General features: G+C 36.5%; 1 protein-coding gene across 1 annotated transcript in view; it reads left to right on the plus strand.

The window, feature by feature from the left end:
• Positions 1 to 218: 218 nt before the first annotated feature.
• The window catches only part of LOC128652366 (polymeric immunoglobulin receptor-like), a 90,159-nt gene continuing 66,695 nt past the window's right edge, over positions 219 to 23,682 (plus strand). The window contains exons 1-2 of the mRNA XM_053705304.1: positions 219 to 234; positions 22,619 to 22,957. Of these exons, the coding sequence (XP_053561279.1) occupies positions 219 to 234; positions 22,619 to 22,957 (355 nt within the window). The remainder of the gene's footprint in view (positions 235 to 22,618; positions 22,958 to 23,682) is intronic.

Here is a 23,682-nt window from a genome sequence, read left to right on the forward strand (position 1 = left end):
TTAAGTAGGTGGTCAAATTTAGTTGCAAAAGTTGCTAGTAGCGTCTCGGCAAGGTCTCTTCCTGAAGTCATTGCCACGTGGGTAATGTTCTCCCGTCTACTGATTAGGTGTTATTATGCTGGTAGGGGGTGCAGTCACTCCAACAACATGAAGCAGGGTTCTAGTCAGGTGTTAATCAATTTTAACAACGCACAAGATAACTTAGCTGATGCGCCAATATGGCGGACCACAAGGGTATCGTAAATTGCTCCTGGGGGCTAGGGCCGATGTGATGCCCTTCACTTTCAAAAAGTCGGCTAGCGATGACAGTTTCAAAGTCTCCTAGCAAGACACATAACGTGGGGGTCTGGATGGCGGTGTAAAATGGTGAATAAGCGTTATTTGTAGCTCAAACATGCAGAGCTCCCAGCACTTGCTTCCATCCAGTAATCTGCTGCTTACATTTTAATGATATTGTAAGCCATGATGCTCTGTGTAATCAACACAAATTATATATATTTCAACAAACCCACCAGAGCTGCAACCAAAATATAATTAAATAAAAATCTAATGGCTAGATTACGAGTTTTGCGTTATGAGGGGTGCGTTGCTAACTTGCACGTTATTGTCACTGCTCACTTTCCTACAGCGCTGGTATTACAGGCTTTTACAAACCTGGCGTTTAAAGGCAAGAAGTGAACGTAGAGCAAAATTGTGCTCCATACCGCACTCCAATACCAGTGCTGCTTAACCCCTTAATGACCGGACCATTTTTCAATTTTCTTACCCTTAATGACAATGGCTATTTTTACATTTCTGCAGCGTTTGTGTTTAGCTGTAATTTTCCTCTTACTCATTTACTGTACCCACACATATTATATACCGTTTTTCTCGCCATTAAATGGACTTTCTAAAGATACCATTATTTTCATCATATCTTATAATTTACTAAAAAAAAATAATAAAATATGAGGAAAAAATGGAAAAAAACACACTTTTTCTAACTTTGACCCCCAAAATCTGTTACACATCTACAATCACCAAAAAACACCCATGCTAAATAGTTTCTAAATTTTGTCCTGAATTTAGAAATACCCAATGTTTACATGTTCTTAGCTTTTTTTGCAAGTTATAGGGCCATAAATACAAGTAGCACTTTGCTATTTCCAAACCACTTTTTTTCAAAATTAGCGCTAGTTACATTGGAACCCTGATATCTGTCAGGAATACCTGAATATCCCTTGACATGTATATATTTTTTGTTAGAAGACAACCCAAAGTATTGATCTAGGCACATTTTGGTATATTTTATTCCACCATTTCACCGCCAAATGCGAGCAAATAAAAAAAAAACTTTACATTTTTCACAATTTTAGGTTTCTCACTGAAATTATTTACAAACAGCTTGTGCTATTATGGCACAAATTGTTGTAAAAGCTTCTTTGGGATCCCCTTTGTTCAGAAATAGCAGACTTATATGGCTTTGGCATTGCTTTTTTGTAATTAGAAGGCCGCTAAATGCTGCTGCGCACCACACGTAAATTATGCCCAGCAGTGAAGGGGTTAATTAGGTAGGTTGTAGGGAGCTTGCAGGGTTAATTTTAGCTTTAGGGTAGAGATCAGCCTCCCACCTGACACATCCCACCCCCTGATCCCTCCCAAACAGCTCTCTTCCCTCCCCCACCCCACAAATGTCCCCGCCATCTTAAGTACTGGCAGAAAGTCTGCCAGTACTAAATAAAAGGAGTTTTTTTTTTTATAAAAAAAATAAAATATTTTAGCTGTGATGGACTCCTGCCTTAGCCCCAACCTCCATGATCCCCCCCCCCAGCTCTCTAACCCTCTCCCCTATCTAATTGCGGCCATCTTGGGTACTGGCAGCTGTCTGCCAGTACCCAATTTGCACAAAAACAAAAGTATTTTTTGCTTTTTTTCTTTTTTGGGGGGTTTTCTGTAGTGTAGCAGCCCCCCACAATACCCCTATTCCCCTCCCCCTCCCAGATCCTTTTATATGATTTAAAAAAAAAAATCTTTCCCCCCCCCCTCTTCCCTCATTGGTGTCAGTGGCCAGCTAATGCGCGCGCACGCGCGCCCCCCGCACGCTCCCGGCACCCGGCGTGCACATTGCACTTCTAGGAACCGGATGCCGGGTAGCGATGGGCCGCCCACCCACCTCCCTGTTGCGCTCCCACCCACCAACGAACTACCGGTGCAGAGAGGGCCACAGAGTGGCCCTCTCTGCATCGGAGTCTTCTAAAAAGGTATTGCAGGATGCCTCCATATGGAGGCATCACTGCAATACCCTGAGAGCTGCTGGAAGCGATTGCGATCGCTTCCAGCACTCTCCTAGACAACTGACGTACCAGGTACGTCCATTGTCATTAACTACTTGTTAATGCATGACGTACCTGGTACGTCAGTTGTCATTAAGGGGTTAAGTCAGCGGTGAGCTGGTTGTACGTGCTCGTGCACAATTTCCCCATAGACATCAATAGGGAGAGCAGGCTGAGAAAAAGTCTCACACCTGCAAAAAAGTAGCGTAAAGCTCAGTAGCGCAGCCCCATTGATTCCTATGGGGAAACACATTTTATGTTTACACCTAACACCCTAACATGAACCCTGAGTCTAAACACCCCTAATCTTACACTTATTAACCCCTAATCTGCCGCCCCCGACATCGCCGACACCTACATTATATTTATTAACCCCTAATCTGCCGCCCCAACATCGCCGACACCTACATTATACTTATTAACCCGTAATCTGCTGCTCTGGACATCGCAGCCACTATAATAAACATATTAACACCTAAACCGCTGCACTCCCACATCGCAAACACTAGTTAAATATTATTAACCCCTAATCTGCCGCCTCCAACGTCGCCGCCACTATACTAAAGTTATTAACCCCTAACCCTAAGTCTAACCCTAACCCTAACCCCCCTAACTTAAATATATTTCAAATAAATCTAAAGAAAACCTACAATTAATAACTAAATAATTCATATTTAAAACTAAATACTTACCTGTAAAATAAACCCTAAGCTAGCTACAATGTAACTAATAGTTACATTTGTATCTAGCTTAGGTTTAATTTTTATTTTACAGGCAAGTTTGTATTTATTTTAACTAGGTAGAATAGTTACTAAATAGTTATTAACTATTTACTAACTACCTAGCTAAAATAAATACAAATTGACCTGTAAAATAAAACCTAACCTGTCTTACACCTAACCTAATCCTACAATTAAATAAATTCCCTAAATTAAATACAATTCCCTAAATTAAATACAATTAGCTTAATTACAAAACCCCCCCACTAAATTACAGAAAATAAAAAAACAAATTAAAATATCAAACAGAGACAGATGCGCCACATGGCCCAATATTGTAGTTTCCAAATTTATGTAGATTTTACTATATAGTTGAACTCACATGTATTGGAGCACCTCAATTGGTGCAAATGACACAGTCTGGGATCTATAACAGTCACCCAGCAGACCGGCCTCTCGAGTTGTTCAGGGTCTGTGTAAAATAGAAAACACAAAAAAGCCTATATGGCCTAGTATTGTATGACTAGAGTGATTTCACACCAGATAGTAGTATAAGATTTTGAACTCACATTTGGTGAAGCATCCCCAATGATGCTATAGAGACAAGCTGGGATTAATTCAGTCACCCAACAGACTTAGCTCGTGGCATACAGCATGCAATAGTCCTCTCAGTGGTCTTTAGGTCAGTGATATCCTCAGATAAAAACCAGTTCATAGGCAGCAAGTGTTTATAGTAAAAGTTAAAATCACTTTAATAAAATAATATTAAATTGCGACGCGTTTCTCAGTCTCAGACTGTTTCCTCAGGCATGAGGAAACAGTCTGAGACTGAGAAACGCGTCGCAATTTAATATTATTTTATTAAAGTGATTTTAACTTTTACTATAAACACTTGCTGCCTATGAACTGGTTTTTATCTGAGGATATCACTGACCTAAAGACCACTGAGAGGACTATTGCATGCTGTATGCCACGAGCTAAGTCTGTTGGGTGACTGAATTAATCCCAGCTTGTCTCTATAGCATCATTGGGGATGCTTCACCAAATGTGAGTTCAAAATCTTATACTACTATCTGGTGTGAAATCACTCTAGTCATACAATACTAGGCCATATAGGCTTTTTTGTGTTTTCTATTTTACACAGACCCTGAACAACTCGAGAGGCCGGTCTGCTGGGTGACTGTTATAGATCCCAGACTGTGTCATTTGCACCAATTGAGGTGCTCCAATACATGTGAGTTCAACTATATAGTAAAATCTACATAAATTTGGAAACTACAATATTGGGCCATGTGGCGCATCTGTCTCTGTTTGATATTTTAGATTGCTTAATTGGATCCTGGTCTGGACCACTACAGATTGCTGCCTTGGTATTCTACTATCAAGACCTTTATAAAGGACAATATAGTGATCATTGTCACCCATTAACCACTATCTTTGAGTGAGATATAACTATCCTATTAACATTGTGATTATCAAATTGTTTAGGCTAACATCTATTTACTCTGTTCACAACGTATATACTAGTTTTGAGTGAGATACAACTGTCCTATTAACATTGTGATTATCAAATTGTATAGGTTAACATCTATTTACTCTGTCCACAACATATATACTAGTTACTACTGAATCAGTGTATCATCATTTATACTGAAAAGTGCATTTCTATTGGTAACATATAAGCTACCTCATATACTACATATTACCATTTATAGATACTCTCAAGGGCGCCCCCTTTTCTTTTGTTGTATTAAAAAAACAAATGACAAGATCTTTAAACTAAATACACCTAATCTAATAGCCCTATCAAAATAAAAAAGCCTACCCAAAATAAAAAAAACCTAGCCTAAACTAAATTACCAATAGCCCTTAAAAGGGGCTTTTGCAGGGCATTGGAACAGCCAATAGAATGCGAGCTCAATCCTATTGGCGGATTTTTTCACCTTTAATTCCAATTGGCTGATGAATAATATTTAACTAGTGTTTGCGAGGCGTGAGTGCGGCGGTTTAGGGGTTAATATGTTTATTATAGTGGCGGCGATGTCGGGAGCGACAGATTAGGGGTTAATATTTTTATTTTAGTGTTTGCGATGCGGGAGGGCCTCGTTTTTGGGGTTAATAATTAGTTTATGGGTGTTAGTGTACTTTTTAGCACTTTAGTTATGAGTTTTATGCTACAGCGTTGTAGTGTAAAACTCATAACTACTGACTGAGAATGCGTTACGAATCTTGACGGGATAGGGTGTACCGCTCACTTTTTGGCCTCCCAGGACAAGCTTGTAATATGGAAGTCCCATTGAACATAAACTATACGCAAACTGCATAAGTTGATTTGCAGTAAGGCCAAAAAAGTGTGCAGTGCCCCTAAATCTGCAAGACTCGTAATAGCAGCGCTAGTAAAAATCCAGCGTTATGAGCCTTAACGCTGCTTTTTACTCATAATGCAAGACTCGTAATCTAGCAGTTAGATTTTGTTAGATAACATTGAAAATGTTCAGGTGACCATAGTTGTTACTGTAATCACCTTACTAAATTGTAATTAAGGGTAGCCACATGCGAGAGGGGTCCCTTTGTGCCAGTAAAAAATTAAAATAACTTTTTTTCTTGCAAGGTGATCACTGTTACCTCAGTGATTACCTGGCTATACAAATACAATTCTTATATTTATTTAATAAAGGGTCTTGTCAGCTATAAAATTATTAGGGGTCTAAAGACATGACAAATTGTTATTATTATAATAAATAATAATATAATTATTTTAAAAAAATGTTTAAGGCTTGTGGCTTTCCAAGACCATTTAAAAGAGCAGGGGATTATCTTACAAACTAGAGGTCTTGGAGGTCTGTGACTACTAAGGGTCTAAGAATGAGGGGTTGAAAACCCATCCATTTTATCCAGTTCCCTTTACTGCCTGACAATTGCTGGTCCTGCCCCCTATATGTCACCACACACATTTGTGATGACCTCATTGACACTCCCATGTAGCCTTGGGTGTGCCTCCAACTATACCACCATGAATAATGGCCTGCAGCGAGGGGGATCACCGATAACAGCATTAGAATGGCAATCCCTCTTCACAATGACAATGGTTTGTGATGTGCTCACAGGAGATCTGCATGGCGACCCGTTCTCATCATGCACATGGGAGCGCTTAAGCAATGTGTTTAATGGCCATTTAAGGAGCTATTAGTTTGACTGTTTAGTGAGCTAAATCTCAATGATATTAATAAATGTGATCCTTTTATAAAAAAAAAACTCACTTTGTGACAGTTTTGAGATCTTAAACTCCAGCTACTTTGGTGGGATTAAAAATTAAATCAGTCAGGAAATGTATTGTCTGAACAAAATGGAATGTACAGATACACTTTAAAATGTGAATACAATGTTTCATAATACTTATAAACTGTTTTTTCTATTCATAATAGTTTTTAAGGTTTTCATGTCTAGTTAAATGTAACTCTTTGCATTGTTCTTATTTAATTTATTTCAAAACTATTTTTCTATGATTTTAAAGTGTACATTCTTGCAAATTAATTCTGTTCACTTTTTCTCTTCTGCAGAAACCACAACGAAACAAGAAAAGAATATTTTTTGTGACTTCTTTTTGGTTTTGTGGTTATTGACCACCAATCAAAATGATTTTCTTTGGGCTCGTGTGTTTGTTCATTCTTCATACCTCTGGTAAGCGTAAGCGTTTCAAAACTGCAAGAAACTACACAGTGAGAACATTAACACAAGAAATGTATTCCTAGGTTAAAGGTGTTTCTCTATTCTGGATTCTTCTGCTGCTTTAAGCAATTTTTGAAATTATGACCAACACCATATGCTTTAACAATTCTATATCTATTCCCTACCATTTTGTCCATTTTCTTACTTGCATATTCCTTTCTTCTTTATCCATTCCTCACTTTGCCCAATGCTCTTTTCAAACTTAGATTATTGTTTTGCTTTTAAAAATTCAGAAAAATAAAAAAAATTTTGGTAATCAGAAATGTGCTATGATACAGGGGCAGACTAATCCATTGGGCAATAGGTCACTGACCGAGGGCCCATAGTCTGGGGGGACCCGCATTCCATCCAGCCCTTCAATCAGCGATATTGCACTACTTAAGACTGCCAATAAGTTGCACCCAGGATAGAATCATTTAGCTCAAACTATGCTCACTGAACAACGGCTGCACTAACTCTTAGGCGGGTCCATCCAACCCCTTTAATCATTGCTGTGTAATGCTACTTAAGATGGCCTATGTGTTAATTTAAAAAGTTGCAGCCAGAGTCAGGAATCAATAACACTTGCATCTTTTATTTAACAGCCGATCTAACTCTTAGGACTACCGGGCTAAAAATAACTCTAATCTTACCAGTGATTTATAGATCAGATTGGTCTGAGCCTGAGATCTCATTGCACTCATGTTTAATGAAGCACACACAAGTACTCAATGCACAAACTGGGACTTCACAGTCACCCAGCTGACTGGTCTCCCCATGGCCACAGGAACTAGGAGTCAGTAGTCCCAATCCTTGCTTGAATATTGCAAACAAAGCTTAGCAGTAAAAATAACCAAACAGTAGCAAGGTATGTATCAATAAAACCGTTATTTATTAATGGGATAAAAACAAGTGTTTCTCAGCCTTCAGGCTGTTTCACAAGGCTACTTATATATCCTGCATAAGCAATCTTTAATTACAAAATTTGTTATATTTGTGTAGTGCCCTGAGACCGGAATCCACTCCCCCCCCCCCCAACCAAGGTACGTTACTCCCTTACGAACCTCTAAAATAAATCACAGATATATATAAAAATAATCTAATTGCATATTAAAGCATCAATGCACACACAAGAGAAGACAATATTTATAAATAATAAAAAATTATAATGGATTACTTGTGACTCTCTATAGAAAATGTGATTACAATGAAAAATATACACTAACAGAATTAGGACTTTGTCATTTGTGCGGATCAGAAAGGCGAATCGTGAGCTAAGAAACCACCTCTATTAAAATAGTGCACCTGCATTAATACTTCAAAGAAAATGTGAAAATAATAGGTCAGAATACTACCCCACTCCCTAAAGAAGTGAGAACAAAGCACAGATGCCTGATTCAAATGTAAAGCCCACATTTTTTATTCCATGATTCAGATAGAGCATGTGAATTTAAACAACTTTACAATTTACTTGTATTATCTAATTTATTTGTTCTTTTGGTATCCTTTGTTGAAAAAATATACCTAGGAAAGGGCCAGGAGCTTCATGTTATTGACTTACCTAATGAATTCAGTTAGCTACCAGTAATCCAATTTAGCTTCTTCAACAAAGGATATAAAGAGAATTAAGTAAATTAGATAATAGTAGTAAATTGGAAAGTTGTTTAAAATGATATTCTCTATTTAAATCATTAAAGGGACAGTTAAGTAAAAAAAAAAAAAAAAAAAAAACTTTCATGGTTCAAATAGGGCATGCAATTTTAAACAACTTTCCAATTTACTTTTATCACCAATTTAGCTTTGTTCTCTTGGTATTCTTAGTTGAAAGCTAAACCTAGGAAGGCTCATATGATAATTTCTAAGTCCTTGAAGGCCGCCTCTTGTCACATGCTTTTTTATTTGCCTTTTACAACAGGGGAGAGCTAGTTCATGTAAACCATATAGATAACATTGCGATCATGCCTGTGGATTGTGGCAGACAGTGCACTAATTGGCTAAAATGAAAGTCAATAGATAGGCTGACCATATTGCCGCTTTAAGAAGGAACACATATGAAAAATACATATGTCAGGGTTCTTATACAAAACATTTCTTTAAACAGCCCTGAAAACAGCCCTGACATATGTATTTTTTTATATGTGTCCCTTTTAAAGCAGCAATATGGTCAGCCTATCAATAGATAATAAATAAAATGTCATGCGATGTGATCAGGGGGCTGTCAGAAGATGCTTAGATACAAGTTAATCAAAGAGGTAAAAGTATATTAATATAACAGTGTTGGTTATGCAAAACTGGGGAATGGGTAACAAAGAGATTATCTATCTTTTAAAACAACAAAAATTCTGGTGTTAACTGTCCCTTTAATGAAAAATTTTAGGTTTAACTACCTTATTACCGCTAAAACAGAAACGTGCATAAACATAAACAAAGACAGTCCTGTCTACTAAAATGTCACAGGTGGATCTGCCTATCCAGAGTTGCCACGTGGCAAACCAAATACTCCAACCCACTGAGGCAGAGCTTACCAAAAATCTCAGGCGATTAGGCCAATCAAAGAACACCATGTGATGAATTGCTGTAATGTAAACAAAAGATTGTAAACAAAGGAAATAAAAAATAAAAATTCAAGTGTGTAACCTGTGACTTGTAGGACAATGAGTTAGTACTAATTATTGTATATTTAAATGTGATAACTAAATACAATAGTATTGAGTGGTCTATCTTAGAAATTGTGTAAATGTGCAAGATAAGAATTAATGAGCTATATATGAAGTTAATAACTATCAAGGACGAATAGAATGTCTAAGATGACAGAAGTAAATTCTCATGAGAATAATCTCACAGAATTTTGACCTCATCCTTAATATATAGGTGCAGACTTTATGAAAATGATACCATAAAATAGAAAATATGTGAATGAATAACCTATATGTAAAATAGATAAATAAATAGGATAATAAATTAATAAATTCAACACAAATACCTCAATTAGGCTTAGTGGAGGGCAATTTTACGTTCCACTCAGTAATACCAGCGCATGTAAATGTGCACTGGAATTACAAGTTGTGCGCAATTCCTGTGAGCCTTGTTCTAATTCGGTCACACACGTCAAAACACCTTGCGCAGGGGATAATTCATGCCGCATTGGGCAGCAAAATAAAAATATATGTGTATTTGTGTTTATATGTGTATATTAACATAAATGTATATAATCATATACATATATTTTTTACAGTTTTAACAGTACCATTTTTACATTAATTTCTTTTTCTTTCAAACACCCCACATCACCTTACTTTAACCCCTTATAACTGCTTTGTGTAGTTTTTTATTAAAAAAAGAAAAATGCTTATATTTTTTATTTATGTCAAAGAACTGTCCACTTTATTTTGGGGGACATTTGGGGATTTTTTTTTTTTCATTAATCAGAGGTCTGACCTCTGGTTAATTGCCCTAATTGCAAGGTAAAACAGCGAGCTCGCAGGAGCATTAACCAGCTACTTGTAATGACTGGTTATTTAACGTGCGACCTTAAACGGGGCCTCAATAAGTTAACACTTTCATGTTTTGTTTTGTCTTTTCCAAAACATTCTGGCATTTCAAATTAACTCACTATACTATACTAAGTTTTTTAAGTATGTATTTAAGTTTAAACTATTGCATATGCTCAATAGAAATCAATCAATGGTCAAAGAGAATGACACTTTACTCTGGGAATTAACATTACATTTTCTTGCAAGCATGTATGTAGTCAGTTATGGAATAACGTGTGCATTTGTTGTAATCTTTCAATGATGTTGTAGCGCACATGTTCCACACAAACCAAGATGGATCATAACTTCCTGTCCAATAAATGAAAAGAAAACATATTAAAACACATATAACACGTTATTTAATGGGGGGGGGGGGATATTTTTGTTTTAGAATTTTGCAAAGAAAAAGAGCTAAATCACTTTAGGGCAATGCCCTACAAAATGCAATTTTCAGGGTAATGTTAGAGTAGGTTTTAGTGTTAGTATAGAGTTTTTTATTTTTTTGTGGGTTAATATATAAGGGGGTGTTTGCGGTGGGGGGTTATGGCAGTATAGGGGTTAATAGTTAGGAAGTTTATTGGAGTAGGTTATTAATGGTATAAGGGTTAATAGGTTAGGAAGTTTATTGCGGTGGGCTATTGGCAGTATAGGGGTTAATACGTTAGGAAGTTTATTGTGGTGGGCTATTGGCAGTATAGGGGTTAATACGTTAGGAAGTTTATTGTGGTGGGCTATTGGTGTTATAGGGGTTATTAGATAAGGAAGTTTATTGCAGTGGGCCATGGGCGGTATAGGGGTTAATACGTTAGGAAGTTTATTGTGGTGGGCTATTGGTGTTATAGGGGTTATTAGATAAGGAAGTTTATTGCAGTGGGCCATGGGCGGTATAGGGGATAATAGGTTAGGAAGTTTATTGTGGTTGGCTATTGGTGTTATAGGGGTTATTAGATAAGGAAGTTTATTGCAGTGGGCCATGGGCGGTATAGGGGATAATAGGTTAGGAAGTTTATTGTGGTGGGCTATTGGTGGTATAGGGGTTATTAGATAAGGAAGTTTATTGCAGTGGGCCATGGGCGGTATAGGGGATAATAGGTTAGGAAGTTTATTGCGGTGGGCTATTGGTGGTATAGGGGTTAATAGCTAAGGAAGTTTATTGCGGTGGGCTATTGGTGATATAGGGGTTAATAGCTAAGGAAGTTTATTGCAGTGGGCTATTGGTGGTATAGGGGTTAATAGCTAAGGAAGTTTATTGCAGTGGGCTATTGGTGGTATAGGGGTTAATACGTTAGGAAGTTTATTGTGGTTGGCTATTGGTGTTATAGGGGTTATTAGATAAGGAAGTTTATTGCAGTGGGCCATGGGCGGTATAGGGGATAATAGGTTAGGAAGTTTATTGCGGTGGGCTATTGGTGGTATAGGGGTTAATAGCTAAGGAAGTTTATTGCGGTGGGCTATTGGTGGTATAGGGGTTAATAGCTAAGGAAGTTTATTGTGGTTGGCTATTGGTGTTATAGGGGTTATTAGATAAGGAAGTTTATTGCAGTGGGCCATGGGCGGTATAGGGGTTAATACGTTAGGAAGTTTATTGTGGTTGGCTATTGGTGTTATAGGGGTTATTAGATAAGGAAGTTTATTGCAGTGGGCCATGGGCGGTATAGGGGATAATAGGTTAGGAAGTTTATTGTGCTGGGCTATTGGTGGTATAGGGGTTAATAGCTAAGGAAGTTTATTGCAGTGGGCTATTGGTGGTATAGGGGTTATTAGATAAGGAAGTTTATTGCAGTGGGCCATGGGCGGTATAGGGGATAATAGGTTAGGAAGTTTATTGCGGTGGGCTATTGGTGGTATAGGGGTTAATAGCTAAGGAAGTTTATTGCGGTGGGCTGTTGGCAGTATAGGGGATAAAAGGTTAGGAAGTTTATTTCGGTGGGTTATTGGTGGTTTAAGGGTTACTTAGTGTATGGTTAGTTTGCAGTGATGGGTTATGTCGGTTTAGGGGTACATAGGTATATTTATTAGGCTCGGTGGTATATATTTCAAAGGGATTCTTTTCTTTACATGGCCAATGTTGGCCCCATTGGCTGAGGTGATGGTAGGTGGCGCAAATCAATGCTGATTCCCTGTAGTGAAGTGTTACTATCTCAATGTTATTATTATTAGTTACGTGAGTTCCGTGGTGAATTCTATTTGCTTCTTTTAAATTGCTAATAGTATCAATTTCTATTAATATTATAGATTTCTATTAATAATATACTCCTTATATAAATAAAAAGCCTTTAGGTTGGTAAATATAAAAACAATTTATTCTCACAATATGTAAAAATGTATACACTTTATGTACTACTGACACCGGTGTCTAAGTTACTATAAAAGATACTATAAAATAGACAAACATAAAATACAATTTCAAGTTAAAATGATATAATTTCAAGTTTAAAATGATACTAATACGTTGAGTGTTAGTGTTACACTTTACTTATTTCCACAGTAAGGCCTAATTTCAAGGGTATGTTGCAATATTATTGACATTCATATACTTTAGCAATAAACTGCTATTAGTCTTGGTTTTTTAACGTTAAGACCTTACAGTTTTGGCCGAGTATATGTGATAATACACTATATTCTAATAGTGCTGGTTGTGCTGTTTTAACAGTGCTCTAAAGTACCTTGAAGTGTATCCGTCTGTTGATACTGTATCCGTTGGGGAATATTGCGGTTAAATATATGCCGCTGCTTGATTCCCTTTAGTGTGTCCGTCTAATGACACGTTTTAAGTTTGAGAATACTGCGGTTAAATAAATGCCGCTGTTTGATTTTCTTAAGTGACTGGGTTTGCTGGAAGAGTTGTGATGTTAGATCTCTCAGGCGGTTAAATATATGCCGCTGCGGTGACTTTGTTGCAGTTTAAGTTCAACCCAGCTACAGCTGTACAGGAAGTAAATGTACTTCCTGTACAGCTGTAGCTGGGTTGAACTTAAACTGCAACAAAGTCACCGCAGCGGCATATATTTAACCGCCTGAGAGATCTAACATCACAACTCTTCCAGCAAACCCAGTCACTTAAGAAAATCAAACAGCGGCATTTATTTAACCGCAGTATTCTCAAACTTAAAACGTGTCATTAGACGGACACACTAAAGGGAATCAAGCAGCGGCATATATTTAACCGCAATATTCCCCAACGGATACAGTATCAACAGACGGATACACTTCAAGGTACTTTAGAGCACTGTTAAAACAGCACAACCAGCACTATTAGAATATAGTGTATTATCACATATACTCGGCCAAAACTGTAAGGTCTTAACGTTAAAAAACCAAGACTAATAGCAGTTTATTGCTAAAGTATATGAATGTCAATAATATTGCAACATACCCTTGAAATTAGGCCTTACTGTGGAAATAAGTAAAGTGTAACACTAACACTCAACGTATTAGTATCATTTTAAACTTGAAATTATATCATTTTAACTTGAAATTGTATTTTATGTTTGTCTATTTTATAGTATCTTTTATAGTAACTTAGACACCGGTGTCAGTAGTACATAAAGTGTATACATTTTTACATATTGTGAGAATAAATTGTTTTTATATTTACCAACCTAAAGGCTTTTTATTTATATAAGGAGTATATTATTAATAGAAATCTATAATATTAATAGAAATTGATACTATTAGCAATTTAAAAGAAGCAAATAGAATTCACCACGGAACTCACGTAACTAATAATAATAACATTGAGATAGTAACACTTCACTACAGGGAATCAGCATTGATTTGCGCCACCTACCATCACCTCAGCCAATTTCTATAAAACATTGGGATAAAGTTTTATAAGGTGTGCATTATTCCCCCCCCCTTACTTTCAGTCCAACTACTATCACAAACGCACAATGTTGGCCCCATCCATTGCGACATTTAGTAAAACACCTCTCAGTGATGCTGCCTGTAAACAGTAATATCGGCACTTTTAAATATTTTGCTGACATTCTCAACATCGCTTTGAATCCCTTTTGAATGTATAGCCGCCTCGGAGCACTTATGATCATCGGGGTCCCTGTGAGAGGAACATTTTCTCATTTTTTGTTCCTTTCATGGGTACGTAGACACTTATGTGGTGTGAACTACTTCATTCTTTTTTACATCAACCTAGATCGTCGCCTGAGATGTCGGAAATAACTATATACTCTTTAATCTTTTCAAGATTTATATTTATTAAAATTAAAGTTTCAAACAAATAATAAAAACAAATTTTCTATTCTAGTCATGGTTATGAATAAAATAAAGAATATAATTGAAAAGGCGTTTTTTTTATATATATATATATTTTAAGACACATATATGTATTAAAATGCCAACATTATATTTTAAATTATATTTTTTGAGTGTATGTAAAATCCTGTAATTGCATCACAATCTACTTCAGCACTGTGCAACAACACAAAGGTTTTAAAAAATGTACACTGTATTAAGTAATGATGGATAGGTCATCCTCCAATCACGGCTTCCCCTCCGGGAAATCAGTGTCTGATTCAACACCGTGATTGGAGGAAGCCGGATTCCTCATTTTAGAAGAGGCTTTGCGACGGGCAGAGGAAGCTGGCGCTGCTGTGAAGATTAAAAGGTAAGTTTTTTTCTCTTTTTGCCCCTGTTTTTAATTGAATTATTAAAAACTGGGCACTTTAGCATCAAAATTGACATTCACTTTAAACCCCCTAAGTTAGAAGGGGGGGAAAAGAAAATCTAAGAAGAAATTAAAAATAAATAAACCTAAACCGCCAAACCCCAAATGCAATCTAACACTACTATACCTAACACCTAACCCCCACTCTAATTTAAACCCCCTCTACACTAACCCCCCAAAAATAAAAAAAGGCTAAGTTACAAAAAATAATAAACTACAGTATCCAAAACAAAAACCATTATACCCAACACTAAACTACATGCCCCATAAAATAAAATAAAAATCCACCCACCCAAAACAAAAAAAACCCTAAACCCTAACACTAAAATAAATAACAATAGCCCTTAAAAGGACCTTTTGTAGGGCATTGCCCTAAAGTGATTTTAGCTCTTTGGAAAAAAAAAATTGTACAAAATCCCCATCAACAATAAAGTAACCCCCCACCCCCGAAAATAAAAAATCTAACTAAAAAAACCTAGGCTAGAAAAGAAAAGTTAAAATAAAAAACTAGCCCCAAAAGTGTTACTCACAGTTGATAGGGAATCCAGCTCCTCTTGATCTGATGTTGGGCCCTCTTCATCCAGGCTCCAGGCGCTGGAGACCCATCTTCACGGAGGTGGACTTCCGTGGCATCTTCTACCGCCTCCGCAATCTTCTGGTCTCTTCAGTGCGCCCTGCTCTTTATTAGGTTGCCACCGCACACTGAAATGACGGAAGCACAGAACCCCAACATATAGGGGTACCATTTAATTCAGATTGGCTGCTGAGTTACAGGAGCACAGATATGTCGGAGAGGTTTTGCTGTGACACAATATTTAAACATTGATGATAACTTTATTAACATAGCTTCATAGTTATAATGGGGAGGTTTATTATTTATAGTATAGTTTATTATAGTTATTTTTTGACAGTAGGGAGTTAGCTGGGTGTTCCAGAGTAGTGTAGGTTAGACATTACGTCAGTGTAGGCAGTATTAGGGAAATAGCTGGGCATTCCAGGGGTATATAGCTTAGGCGTGACATAGGTGTAGGCGGTCAGGGAGAGTTAGCTGGGTGGTGCAGCGGGAGTGTAGGTTAGCTGTGATGTAGGTGCAGGCATTTAGTGGGAGGTAGCGAGGCAGAGCAGGGGGTGACGCATTGGCGTGACATCGTTATAAGTGTTCAGGGGGAGTTCAGAAGGTGTGCTAGAGGGAGTAGCCTACACTTTGCTTCGGACACATCGATATATAAGATCGATATGTTCAAAGCAGCAAATTGCAGGTTGCGAGGAAGGTAGCGGCCATGATTTGTCTCGCAAGCTATCAGCTGCCGAGACTACATCACCTTAGCTAGTTAGTGTAGGTGTAAATAAACTTAGGTCCCCACGGCAATATTTGAAGTGTGCCTACACGGAAACTAATTTTAGTTTCAGTGGGCGCACTGTCTGTGCCATGTAGGCACACTTCAAATAGCGCCCCCCCTTTTGCAGCAAAATGCAGACAAACTGTGATGTTACTCTCCCATTGACTTCTATGAGAGACACAGCTCCACTCCCCGGAATTGATTGGACACGCACCTTTTCTTTGAATAACCTGATGCTTTAAACATTGAGGCCTCAGTGAGGCAACTCCCAGGGCCTGCATTAAATGAGAAGGTCTTTAGTGCAGGCCCTGTGAGTCGGCCGTGATAAGCTTCCTATTACCGCGGCAGGGGTTCTGTGAAGAAAAGGAGCAGGTAAGCTTGCTCTCCAGCAAGCAAAAAGATAAGTATGAAGCTAAAGGTTAACTATTTTCACTTGTAGCTTTTTAACATTTACATACATTTGATGAAAAAAAAATGTTTAACAAATATTCAGTATTCATTTTTTTTTAATGAAACAAATACTGAATAGTGCAGCCAAAGAATATTCGGGGAAACAAATTTCCCCAAATATTCATTACAAAAGATTCAGACGAACCAAATGTTTTACGGTTGCACATCTCTAATTTACATAAGCGAAATTAACCTTCCAAAAGAATAGCAAAATTTGTAAATGAATACATTTGAGCTGGGGCATTATGTGTATACAGTACATGTGTATACAATGTGTAATTTATATGGATTATATTGTAAAAGTGTTCATTATTAATTTCTCTAATTTTGTTTATTGTAAAAAAAAAAAAAAAACGTTTTTTAATTTTAGCTTTTTTAAAAAATGTTTTACAGCCTGAGAAATGTTTCAAACCTTGTGACTACGAAAAGCCACGGCCACTGATAATCTGGTTTCTAAACTAAAGACACACAAAAATGCATTTTTTTACAATAAAAAAACCTTGAAAAAATGTATGATTAACAATTTTACAGCATGCATTTAAATTATGCATTTAATACACATGCACTGTATACCCATAATGCCCCAGTTTAAATGAATGTAAACATGCAGGTAAAGTTATTTAAGAGTCAGCACTAATTGCCTGAAATGCAAGTCTGTGAAAAGATCTGAGATAAGGAGGCAGTCAGCAGAAACTTAAATACAAGGTAATTACATAGGTAAAAAGTATTCCAAAACTGGGGAATGGGTAATAAAGGGATTATCTTTCTTTTTAAACAATAACATTTTTGGTGTATACTATCTCTTTAATGTTATTAGCCATAAACTTGTAATACCAGCGTGAGTTTCCATTTTGCATTCATCATAGAAAGTATAGGGAGCATTAGTTACTGCAAACTTGTAATATTTTTTCATGGACAACTTGTAATACGGTTCTAGCAGTAAAAATATTGCTTGTTTGCACTTCTCTCAGTAATGATTGCGCTCCGCTTGTAATCTAGGACTACGTTGTTTGTGTTTTCTGTTTGTTTTGACAAACATCTTTAGAAAGCTGTTTGAAGAACATAATTTCAAATTTGTACTCTAAAGATTTTTTTTTTTAAATCTATAAAAGTCAAATGTGCTATAAAGGATTGATTTTGATTTAAAAAGTTCCAAATATTGTTATAACTATATGATTGACAAAGGGAAATACCTATAACATGTTATAATGTTTTTGTGATGTACATTGTATTTACTAGAGATGTGCATTTGTTTGTTACAAATACAAATTTGTAACAAAAAAGTTTTTTTTTTTTTAACAAAACAAATATCCAAATTAAAGCACCAACCAAATTTAAAGAAACTGAAAAAATACTAACAAAATTCATCAGTACTCATTAGTTTTCTTTACATTATCTTTAAGGGGTTAAATACCTTTAGCACACTGAAGAGCCACACTACTCTGTTCCTCTTCTTCACAGAACCCCAGCCACTCTAATAGGAGGCTTAAGGGGACATTCCTGTCAAAATATAAATGCACATAGATGACTTACATATTTGAATGTAAACTGAAATGCATTCATATGGATTCCAATTTTGGTTGGAATGTCCCTTTAAGGTCCTTTAGTGTAGGCCCTGTGAGTCGGCCGTGATAAGCTTCCTATTACCGCGGCAGGGGTTCTGTGAAGAAAAGGAGCAGGTAAGCTTGCTCTCCAGCAAGCAAAAAGATAAGTATGAAGCTAAAGGTTAACTATTTTCACTTGTAGCTTTTTAACATTTACATACATTTGATGAAAAAAAAATGTTTAACAAATATTCAGTATTCATTTTTTTTTAATGAAACAAATACTGAATAGTGCAGCCAAAGAATATTCGGGGAAACAAATTTCCCCAAATATTCATTACAAAAGATTCAGACGAACCAAATGTTTTACGGTTGCACATCTCTAATTTACATAAGCGAAATTAACCTTCCAAAAGAATAGCAAAATTTGTAAATGAATACATTTGAGCTGGGGCATTATGTGTATACAGTACATGTGTATACAATGTGTAATTTATATGGATTATATTGTAAAAGTGTTCATTATTAATTTCTCTAATTTTGTTTATTGTAAAAAAAAAAAAAAACGTTTTTTAATTTTAGCTTTTTTAAAAAATGTTTTACAGCCTGAGAAATGTTTCAAACCTTGTGACTACGAAAAGCCACGGCCACTGATAATCTGGTTTCTAAACTAAAGACACACAAAAATGCATTTTTTTACAATAAAAAAACCTTGAAAAAATGTATGATTAACAATTTTACAGCATGCATTTAAATTATGCATTTAATACACATGCACTGTATACCCATAATGCCCCAGTTTAAATGAATGTAAACATGCAGGTAAAGTTATTTAAGAGTCAGCACTAATTGCCTGAAATGCAAGTCTGTGAAAAGATCTGAGATAAGGAGGCAGTCAGCAGAAACTTAAATACAAGGTAATTACATAGGTAAAAAGTATTCCAAAACTGGGGAATGGGTAATAAAGGGATTATCTTTCTTTTTAAACAATAACATTTTTGGTGTATACTATCTCTTTAATGTTATTAGCCATAAACTTGTAATACCAGCGTGAGTTTCCATTTTGCATTCATCATAGAAAGTATAGGGAGCATTAGTTACTGCAAACTTGTAATATTTTTTCATGGACAACTTGTAATACGGTTCTAGCAGTAAAAATATTGCTTGTTTGCACTTCTCTCAGTAATGATTGCGCTCCGCTTGTAATCTAGGACTACGTTGTTTGTGTTTTCTGTTTGTTTTGACAAACATCTTTAGAAAGCTGTTTGAAGAACATAATTTCAAATTTGTACTCTAAAGATTTTTTTTTTTAAATCTATAAAAGTCAAATGTGCTATAAAGGATTGATTTTGATTTAAAAAGTTCCAAATATTGTTATAACTATATGATTGACAAAGGGAAATACCTATAACATGTTATAATGTTTTTGTGATGTACATTGTATTTACTAGAGATGTGCATTTGTTTGTTACAAATACAAATTTGTAACAAAAAAGTTTTTTTTTTTTTAACAAAACAAATATCCAAATTAAAGCACCAACCAAATTTAAAGAAACTGAAAAAATACTAACAAAATTCATCAGTACTCATTAGTTTTCTTTACATTATCTTTAAGGGGTTAAATACCTTTAGCACACTGAAGAGCCACACTACTCTGTTCCTCTTCTTCACAGAACCCCAGCCACTCTAATAGGAGGCTTAAGGGGACATTCCTGTCAAAATATAAATGCACATAGATGACTTACATATTTGAATGTAAACTGAAATGCATTCATATGGATTCCAATTTTGGTTGGAATGTCCCTTTAAGGTCCTTTAGTGTAGGCCCTTGAAGCTGCCGTGCTAAGCCTCCTATTAGTGCGGCCTGGGATCTGTGAAGAAGAGGAGCAGGTTATTGAACCTCTCCAACACACTAAAGGTAAGAATAATGTTACAGTCAGTAAGGTAATCTGTTAATCATTCTGAAGTCATCACCGAGAATGTTGTAATGTTGTACGTTAGCTGATGACTTTACAAGCCTTATGATGTCTGATTATGTGCAAATGACTGATCATCAGATGACTCCAGGATGGTCTCTAAAGTAATCATGTTTGTCTTGGGATGTTGGTAGTATTTTTACAGATTTCTAATTCTGGCTATAATGTATTTAGCATTGTTTGACTTACATGGAGATGCTTACATGGTAGAGTATAGTCATCCCTTGTGTTGTCTGACATATTGGACCATGTTCTAAAAAGTGGATCAGAGTCCTCTTGTACTATCTTATGTTTATGATGCCTGACAAGGGATATCTTTCCATTTATTTTACGTTTTTAGCAGGCAGTCAACAAATAGGCTTCTAAGATCATTTTATTTTAATGCCCATTTTTAACAGCACACTTACATATTTTTTACATTTGGTACATGAAATGGTATCACCCTGGCTCTGTTGCCTTAAGTTTTTTAATGTCTAATTGTTTGACTTTGTATTTTGGGCCACTCTGGTCCCATTATTCATTAATGACATTGCTTCAGGGGGCTGGCTCCACCTGGTTTGCTTCATATCTCTCAAACCGCTTGTTTTCAGTTTCCTTTAACAGCATATCCTCTGATCCTTTGCCTCTCTCAGGTGTAGTACCACAAGGCTCTGTCTTGGGTCCTTTGCTTTTCTCTCTTTATACATCCTCCCTTGGAAAACATATATATTCCTTTGGGTTTCTAGTAACACTTATATGCTGATGATACCCAAATGTATCTTTCCTCTTCTGATATCTCCCCCTCTTTACTCAAACAGATTACCAACTTTCTCTCTGCAATTCCCTCTTGGATGTCCTCACACTACCTGCAACTCAATCTGTCCAAAACAGAGCTGCTTCTTTTTCCCCCTTCTTAGATATGTCCAACACCTGGAATTTCTTTGACAGTTGGAGACTCTATTCTCAACACCTCCCCCTAGGTCTGCTGTCTTGGCTTCACACTTGACTCAGAAGTTACCTTTAGTCCACACATATGAGCAGTTACCAAATCCTGTCAAGCACACCTATGCAACATTTCCAAAATTCGTCCTTTCCTTACTCAAAAAATGACAAAAATACTAATTCATTCCCTCATTTTGTCACGCATTTACTATTGCAATTTACTTCTAAATGGCCTTCCAAAACACCACCTCTCCTACCTCCAATCTATTATGAATGCTCCAGCTATACTCATCCACCTAAGTCGCCGATCTACATCAGCTGCTCCACTCTGCCAGTCTCTACACTGGCTCCCCATACACTCCAGAAAACAATTTAAAGTATTAACCCTAACTTACAAAGCACTCAACAGCCTCCCTCCCAACTATATTTGCTCTCTCATCTCCAAATATTCCCTAACCTGACCTCTTCGATCAACCTCTGACCTGCGTCTCTCCACTATTATTATCTCTGCGTCCCACTCCCGTCTCCAAGACTTCTCACGTGCTGCTCCTGTCCTCTGGAACTCTCTACCCTGCTCCATAAGACTGTCTCCAAATTGTATAGCTTCAGATGCTCCTTAAAAACTCACCTATTCCTAAAGGCTTACCATCTCTCCTCTGTTTTTCATCCTAACCAAATAAACAGCCTTGACTCACTGCTGCAACTACAATCCATGTGACAAACTACCCAAAACCTTATGTCTCTGCACCCTCAACCTGTAGAATGTAAGCACTCTGAAGCAGGGGCTTCCTCCTCCTGTACCAGCTATGTTCATTATGTTATGTTTTGTATCTTATAACAAATCCTTGTCATTGTATACCCCTATCTCTGTACTCAAAGCTACAGAATTTTGCGGCGCTACACAAATATATAATAATAATAATAATAATAATAATAATTTCATAAACTACTCTATTTTATAATGCGATTTTCTTTCATTACTAAAAACACCTATCTATTAGAACAAGGGATATGGCCTCAGAAAGATATTTTACTGGTAGAACTTTAAATTAAAAGCAAAAAAGAAAAAAAAAAACACCAAAAGTCCATCTATCTGCAGTTATATCCTCAGCCCTGCAAATACAAGGTCTCATAAATTACTGTCCCACGGCCAATAAAAAGCTGATACATTTCAATAAAAATGCTTTTAGCTCCCTTTAACTAAATGTTTCATTTGCAACAGCAAATTCAGTATTCCAAACATAGGAAAAATAATGTAGAATATTTCCTAAACATTCAACTTTCCTTTAGAATGAACACATTTGGACTTGATAGGTTGTTTTAAACAAGTGTAACATTTGTCCAACCCTTATTACAGCCATTTCCTAATTTACTTAAAGCTACTTCTAAATGATCATTGACCTTCATCTTATATCTTTTTTTTTATTGCAGAGTCGGCAGAACTGGTTGGACCAAAGCAGGTTACAGGTGTAGTGGATGGATCTGTCAGTATTAAATGTATGTACTCTACAATCATAAAGGCTAATAAGTATGATCGAAAATACTTCTGTGTGGAAAATGGCCGCCGCCAATGTAACACTGTTGTATCCACTACGAATTTTGTGATGGATAGCTTCAAGACACGTGCCTCTCTTATAGACTACCCAGAAGAGGGTTACTTTATTGTAGAGCTGTCACATCTAAATGAGAAAGATAAAGGTACCTATAGATGTGGAATTGGAAAAACTAACTACGGCTTGATGTCAGTGGTCAACGTGGCTGTGATTGAAGGTAATAGTCTCAAACGTTTTTTTTGCAAGAGAAAATTTACATTTTAACCTATATTTTACCATTGTGTGTATAATATATCATTTAAAGAGACATTATAATCGAAAAATTGCATGCTCTAATCCACTACATCTAATAGATTAATCTATTACATCTATTGTCATTTTAAGTGTATCAACACTGCAGTACTGTGTGTTTTACACCTGCAAAATGTTTAAATACAAAGTAGAAATACCAATTGAGACTTGAGGTGCACTGCTGGTCCCGAGCAGAACTCACCTCTGATCTAATCAGCAGTGCTAGTTGCATATCTGAGTAGTGCAGGGGTTAAACACACAGTACTGCAGGGTTGATACACTTAAAATGACATGCTCTAATAGATTAGAGCATGCAATTTTTTTATTATAATGGCCATTTAAGGGTGGCTTGCTTATTTTACAGACCATTGTGTTCCATGTTTTTTTTGTGTGGTAGTTTGAATATATTGTATGATGTATATGAGCAATATTTAGGTTTCTACCTGTCTTCATATTGAACCTGACATGATCGTACCCTGTAACTTTTTAAATAACTTTGGGTAGAATTGGACAACTCAAGAGAAGGAATTACTGGTGGGTATGTTCCCATCTTGGGAATTCAACCGGGTGTTGGCTCTATGATTGGGTCTCATTGTCATACATGTTTCTCTAAAGGGACATTATTTAGGTAAAACTCTTTATATTTATACT

The sequence above is a fragment of the Bombina bombina genome, chromosome 3, assembly GCF_027579735.1.
Source record: "Bombina bombina isolate aBomBom1 chromosome 3, aBomBom1.pri, whole genome shotgun sequence".
Lineage (NCBI taxonomy): Eukaryota > Metazoa > Chordata > Amphibia > Anura > Bombinatoridae > Bombina > Bombina bombina.